Genomic DNA, 7,223 nt, shown 5'->3' on the forward strand with positions numbered 1-7,223 from the left:
TTTTTCCATAAACTTTAAGATAGCAGGTATGGCCAGCAAGACACTTCACTGGGAGGCCCTGCAAGCCTTTGCTGGGGAGAATATTCCTCTGGCTCAGAGAAATTAAAGCAGCAGGCCCTGCAGTGCCATTCCCTCTCCCTTCAAGCAGGTGAGCAGGGCAATGCTTCCCCACCGGCAGAAAACCTGCTGGAGGGAGCTCAGAGGGAACTGCCTCCGCTTCCAGGATATCCACCATCAGCCAAAGCACCGCAGTGCAGTGGCATAGCACAGAATCCAACCTGGATTTCTCTTTTTCCCCCACCTATTTCTGCAAGTATCACAAATTCCCGGCATTGCTTGTTCCTTTCCATGCTGCCTGCAGGGATCTCTGCCCTTCCCTGACACCAGGAGAGGGCTGTGTCTCACATGCTCACCCACACATGCCCTTATCTACTCCTTCTCAGAGTGGGACAAGATGGTCTTTGCTGTGCTTAGTATTTTTGATTTTATCCCAGATAAAATGACAGCAGGAAGAGTACATCAGCTGTCAAAGCCATTGCTCTTTGAGTCTGAACAGCACATAAAAAACTACGTCACACACTTCTTCAAGGAAAAGGGGATACTGACAATTCACGCTTCCTTTAGGGACTGCAGACAGCAAAACTCTGCATCCTCCCGGCAGCACCCTACACGCAAAAGAGACAGTTTTTGACAAAGCACATGTCCACATATTCAAAGGCACACATGGAAGATTTTCCCCAGACTCTCCCAGGATGCCTTTGTCTGGTACCACTGTGGATTTCACTCAGATTATTCAGTACTTTACCAACCTCTGTCAGCCCACAATCTCAGCTGATCTTCCACAAGAAAGCCCATCAGGTATTCAGATCTGCCCAGAAAAGGAGGCTTCCCTTGTATTTACTCCTAATCACCTTTTGCCACCTGTTTTCACTTCACAGCATACAGGTCAGCAAGCAGTGCTACAGCTCCTCATCACCAGCCTCTCCAGGTAAGTGCACAGAACACCCAGCTGCTGGGGCAGGGGCTGCATCACATTTGGACTCACGTATCAACATCCCTGCTTTAACCCAATCCTAAGCAAATCAGCCTTGAACAGGGTAAATCTGTTGAGGGAAGGAGACAGTCCCCACAAGCAAGGTAAGGGCCTTGGCGTACCCAAAAGCTTACAGGAGGCACAGCTGGCATGCAGTAAGGATGTGAATTTGTAAAGCATTGGGTCTGCCATCAGCCTAGGATGACAGCAGCCATATTCCTCACCCTGATTGGAAGGAGCTCTATTGCTTGGAGGTAAAAAAGGAGGTGGAAGGAGTAACTCTTAAAGAACTTATTTCCTCCTCAGACCACCAACATGGGTGCTCGAAGGCTAAAAAAGCAGCACCCCAAACATAGGCAGTAGGGTATTTGTTACAAGACTAGTAAAACCCTTGTGTGAGAGGAGCTATCTCAGACTAAAAGATAAAGCAAATTTCCACTTACCATAATAAAGGCCTCTGAGTAGCTAGCTGAGTGCTGAGATTTATAACAGCTAGGGGAAATGGGTCCTTACTGGTGTGGTAATTATTGACTCAAATGGTCTGCAGTCACGGGGATAGGACTAGAAGAAACACTTGGGATATCTTTTTAATGCTCCCTGTTTGCAGATAAAAAGCCTTCTCTGACTCTTCCCTGTCTTAAGCCTACACGAAAAGTGTTTTGTTTTAGGTATTGAACCTCTTCATCATTTAAGGGAATGCAAGGCAGCTGAGTGAGTTGTTACCTCATCAATACAGTCCAGCCTGGGAGAGCTTCCCCTGCCTTATTCGACAGAGAGAGTTGAAAACAGGTAGGATGAAAGGTGTATTCAGGAGAGCAGGAAAAGTATTTTTTTCTCCAGTTGGCAATATCTGAATATTATCCAACTGCATCACAATCACCCCACACTGTTACCCATACACCACAATGTCACCGCTCACACACACATACATTCCCTCTCCTCCCGCTGTTCCCCCCATCCATTACGCATTATCAGCACAGAAACACTCGGGTACACGCTTCCATCCATATAGATTGCACAAACCTCGCGCATTTACAAACACATCATTTTTCACACCCGCATTGCCCAGTAACATTATAAAACATGAGACTTTACAGATAACATTTGTACTGCATACCAACCTACAGCATCCTACTCTGCTTACCCAAGTGCCGCTGTGATTTCTTTCATCAGACTCATTCCCCATTTATGAACACCCTTGAGCAGCTCAAAAAATACAGTAAACACTGCCAGTACTGTGCAGACCAGTTCTGCACATCCTTTTCTAAAGCATCTAGTTTGGCTTTGGAGGTATCTTAATTTATTTATTTTTTAAAAGCACAAAATCTCCTGCAATTAACCAATGAGGTGGGGTTGTAGGGGAGGTTCGCTAAAACAAGCTGGGATTTTTTAGTAAATTGCTGATTTGAAACAGCTGTTCTTTTTCAAGGGAAGGTGTTTGTTTAGAACATTTTTCAATGTAAAGCAATGCTGAAGAAAATGTTGTATAATTTGTCAAGGCATTCATATTTTAAATAAAATGCTCAGGGGGGGAAATCAGAATTACTTTTCATATTGACAGCTAAGTTAGAGTAATAGTAGGTAAAAGTGAAAACATCAACACAAAATTCTTCTAAATTATCAAAATGCAATTTTTGACAGACCCAAATAATTTGCTTTTCCTCCCCGTCCCCATGCACCCAATTTTTGACTTGGGGATAAAAAAGGAAAAGAAAAATTCAGCTTTTGAGTCCGATTGAAGAATCTGATTTTTATCAGAAGCTACAAGGCACACCATGCTAAGAATCGAATCCATTCGAGGGAAAAGCTGCGGCATGCCACTAGAAAATCCCACCCACCAGCAGTGCTGGGGTGTGCAGGTACTTTTATCCCTCCAGGCCCCACAGGGCAGGAGGGCCAGTGCACCGTGCAGGAGGAAGAACCCTCCCGCCTCTGAGCCACCTGCCTCCCAACGAGGGCTGGAAGCCCAGCAGTAGGGAAATGCAAGAATCCCGAACCAGAAAATTGAGGAAACGTAGTGATCAGGAAAAAAAAGAAGAAGAAGAAAAATCCTCTGTGCAGGACTTAAAGCCTCTAAGCTAGAGGAGAAGGAGCAAAGCCTGTCTCTGCGCCCAAGCCCCCGAGCCCAGGCAGGCGGGGGACAGGCGACCCATTGCATATCCCCTGGCAGAGGCGCAGGAGGAGGCAGCCTGTGTTGGCCACTTGGCACTGTGGAGCCCGTAGGTCTCCTGCCAGCCTCAGCTGTCCTTCCTCCCCTTGCACCCCCATCCCCTGCTCCTCAGCCTCAGCTCGGCCATGCCCAGCAGCGTCGGCACCGCTCCCCTTCACCCCCATGTTGGGTGGCTTTGGGAGAACAGAAAAAGACGAGGAGCTGCTTTTGCGTTCACCCATACACCCCCAAGTGGACAGCGAGGAAAAGGGGGAGAGAAGGCAGGGACAAGTTTTGGATGGCTTGCAGAGGTGCAGGCTCAGCTGGCTGGCTCTGGAGGGACGCGCTTGGAAGCCGCCTGAATGGGGTCACCACCTCTCAGAGCCACCGCGGCGGTTTCCTAGGGTAGGAGCTCCACAGAGTTGTGCTCAGCAGGGCTACAGAAGTGCTCAAGGCTTGTTACCACAGCTTTCGACGAATAACAATTAATTGGAAATAAGTGGGGGTTTGTTGGGGGTTTTTTTATATATATATTTTTTTTAAGAGCACAATACATTCGCACCCCCTTTATAACTCCTTCAGACATCTTTGGGCTTGCTCGTGAGGTGCCCTGCTCCTTCCGTGCAGCCCCACCATTCCTGCTTCCCCATCCTCTCACTCTCCAGACCAGAGAAAGGAAATTACTGCTGGCTATGAAACTAGATCCAGCAGTGGTCTGGTTTATATCACATCTGAAGTTTGGGAGCAGTAGAAAAAGCAGCTCCAGGTTTGCAAAACCGTCCTCATCCCATCCCATTCCATCCCAAAACCAAGGGAGGGCAACTGTGTTGCCTCTGCCTTCTCAGAGGGTACCTGGTAAGACAGCTCTTAAAGAACCTTCCCTGATGCCTTCAAAATCAGAACAGATGAGGCTGATACAACTGTGGCAGTAGTAACTCACTAAAACAGAAGGTAAAAGCCTGTAAATGCCTGTAGCCAGGCATAAGCTACAGCTATAAGAAAGGACTAAACCAGCTCGGGGTTGTGCTAGCGTCGGGATGCTCTGGTTGCAACTCGGGGACTTGGAAACACGGCGTGGAGCAAGCGCCATTGACTACAGGCTAGGAAACATGCATCAGAGAGGGAGGCAATGTTCAGAGTCAGTGTGGTTTGCCAGTGTCCATCTTCCTTGACAGGTCTGTGCCTATTCCTCCAGAGCAGAGGGAAGTTCACATCAAGCTACGCAACTTCACTGCTGACATTAGCTACTTATGCTACACAAGTACTGGTTCTCCTCTTGCCCCATGTGCTGGAAAAAAATCCTCCTCCCCTGTCAGAAATAGCCACTTCACAGCGAGGAAGTCAGCTGGAAGGTGCTGGTGCTGGATTCACAATCCAGAGTTCAGAGAATCCAAGTTTGAGGGAAAATATGTGAGAGTGAAAAAGCATGTGTACGCAACCCAGGAACAGAAGAAGTTAGGCTGTATGAAAAGGAACACTTGGTAAATGTGAGAAAGCGGCAAAAAATGAGGGATTTCATAGCAGGTGCTTGCGGTAGTGACAGGTAAGTGTGAGGCTGCAACAGAAAGTGTGTGTGTGCCAGAGAGCATGCCTGTATGGGAATTTGCTTAGCAGAAGCAAAATAGAAGAGGACAGTACATGCAAGACTGTGCGTAAAAGTAGGAGCTAAGGGGAAGTGAGGATGCTGTGACTGGGCATATCTCCATGCACGGCACTCACGCGCTAGCATGCACAAGAGTGAGAGAAAAGCGCTCTGTGTGTGGTAAAACCAGTCGGAGTGAGATACCCTCTAAGGGTACAGCTCACTGCGAATGCCAGACTGCGAGGCACAGAGTAGGCCAGGTAGAGTACATATATGTTCTTTATTTATATATTCACCCATGTGCGTGTATACGTGTGCACGCATGCAGGCTTACAAGGCTCGTGCGGCTGGATAGGCGAGGGATTTTTATATGCAAGCAACCATGAATACTAGTGTGCAGGATGGAGAGAGAGCGCAAGAAAAGGCTTGAAGGAGGTGGGGGGAGAGAGGAAGAGAGAACGTGAGTGCGAGAGAGGCAGACTGGCACTCCAGGAATTGCATGTGCTAGGGAGCTAGAACTGTATGTGCCAGAGTGAGTTTATTCATCTTCCCTGCTACATTCATGAATGTGTGTGTGTGTGTGAAGGACCACTGGCGTGTATAAGTGAGTGTGGATCATGTACAAGCTACGATTTGAAGGCTATGATTATATGTACGTGTGTGACATGTATTTATACATACAGCATGGGATGCATTAACCCTTAACTCCTGTTTACAGAAAGCATCTCAAAACCAGCTAGCATGCCTGTCATCACTTCAAACTAAATTCCATACTCACACTTGGCTCTTAAAGCAAGAAACCCAGCTGGCAGTTCTCCACCGAACAAAACCCCATACCCAACAAATTTTCTTATCCTGTCTTTCCTCCATCACTCTCTCTTTTTTTATCCCTGGTGGAGGGGAAGGACATAGTGTTTTTGCAGGCAGACCCGAGGCATTGAGGTTCCTCTAACCTCCCCCTCTCCGGGCAAAACCAAAATAAAAATAAAACAGAAAAAAAAAAAAAACCACAAACCACAAAAGAAACTTAATACTGATCTCCTCAGGAAGGTGAAGAATCCAGGAGCATCAGTACTTGTGACCCAAAGTGCTGAGAAATAGTGGCTGTGGATGGAGGGGATACCCACCTTCACCCACCCCTCTTTTCCTTTGCAAATCTTACTGTGCCCCCCCCCTCCCCCCCCAACTCCCCCTCTGCAAAAGCATAAATACAGCAGCAAAGTCAGTCACATGCAGTGCCCTCTAACCATAGGATTCACCAGCAGCGATCTCTCCTTGGCTTATTTCCTGGAGGGGGGGAGGTTTGGAGGGGAAGCGGGGGAGAGGAAGCTCCAGCTCCCAGCTCCATGTTTCAGGCCATCCTCAGTCCATCAGCCTCAATTCAAACAGAAGGGTTTGAGGAGGTTGCAAGAAAAAAACTCATCACATACCTTGCAAGGAGAAGAGGGACAGGAAGAATCCCAGCACCCAGATACTGTGCAGCCAGTAGGTCCTCATGCTTCTGTCTCACTCGCTCCGCTTCCTCTGCCTTTTTCTCCGTCTCTTCGCTTCTCTCTCAATTTATCTTTTTTTTTTTTTTTTTTCTTCCCCCCCCCCTTCTCTCCTCTCAAAGAAAATGGGATTCGTGTTTCCCTTCAGTCCCCCTGGGCTCTGCTTTACCAGCTCTGACAATCCAGTCGCAGCAAAAGCTGACCTGCGGTGGCCAGATTCCCAAATAACCTCGCACTCTCCCCTTCAAGTGCTGGAGAAAGGGGGGGCCAGGTTAGATGCTCGCGGTAGCCTGCGCTGGCTGTAAACACAGAGAATCTCTGTCTCTCTCCTGCAGCTCCAACTAAATGCGACTGTACTTAAACAAGCAATGCCTTATAGGACAGTGCTCAGAGCAGAAAAGATCCCACCTCTGCCACCTAGTGTTGCAAGCCAGCTCACTTATTTTATTTTTATATATATAAATATATACATGTTATGCTATAGAAATATGGTTCTCTCATTCCTCTGCAAATGTATCTCTTGGATCACAGGTCTACGAGCCACGCTGGGCTCAGGAGTCCCTAAGGCTCCAGCTCCAGCTGACATGGGGAGGTTATTCAGCAGAGGAATATTCCTCATCGCCACAAGAAACGCAGCGGGGCAGGTTTGATTTCTCAGCAGAGTTCTGCTTGACAAAATCTGAAGCAAGGGTCTCTCTGATGCTGGTGTCACTGCTGGGCAGTACACAGGGGCCAGAGGGAGATTCAGACACACTGATTGTAATTACAGAGCTGCCAAGGCCTCCAGGAAAAATAGCAAGCAGCAGGCTGCATTAATCTTTGCTGGATCTCCTGTGACTTTCGTGCAATTTCAGAGGGACCTGGAGGAATCCTTCTGTGTAGGAAATCCAGCATGCAAAGTCACTGTTTGCTCACAGACAGCTTCTCCCACTACCCCTCTCCTTTCAAATACAGGTTCCTCCTACCATA

General features: G+C 47.8%; 1 protein-coding gene across 1 annotated transcript in view; it reads right to left on the bottom strand.

The window, feature by feature from the left end:
- The window catches only part of LSAMP (limbic system associated membrane protein), a 1,030,680-nt gene extending 1,023,986 nt beyond the window's left edge, over positions 1-6,694 (bottom strand). The window contains exon 1 of the mRNA XM_074853103.1: positions 6,195-6,694. Coding sequence (XP_074709204.1) covers positions 6,195-6,261 — 67 coding nt within the window. The 5' untranslated portion in view covers positions 6,262-6,694. The remainder of the gene's footprint in view (positions 1-6,194) is intronic.
- Between the last annotated feature and the right edge of the window lie 529 nt (positions 6,695-7,223).

The sequence above is a fragment of the Strix uralensis genome, chromosome 2 (genome assembly GCF_047716275.1).
Source record: "Strix uralensis isolate ZFMK-TIS-50842 chromosome 2, bStrUra1, whole genome shotgun sequence".
In the NCBI taxonomy this organism is placed as follows: Eukaryota; Metazoa; Chordata; class Aves; order Strigiformes; family Strigidae; genus Strix; species Strix uralensis.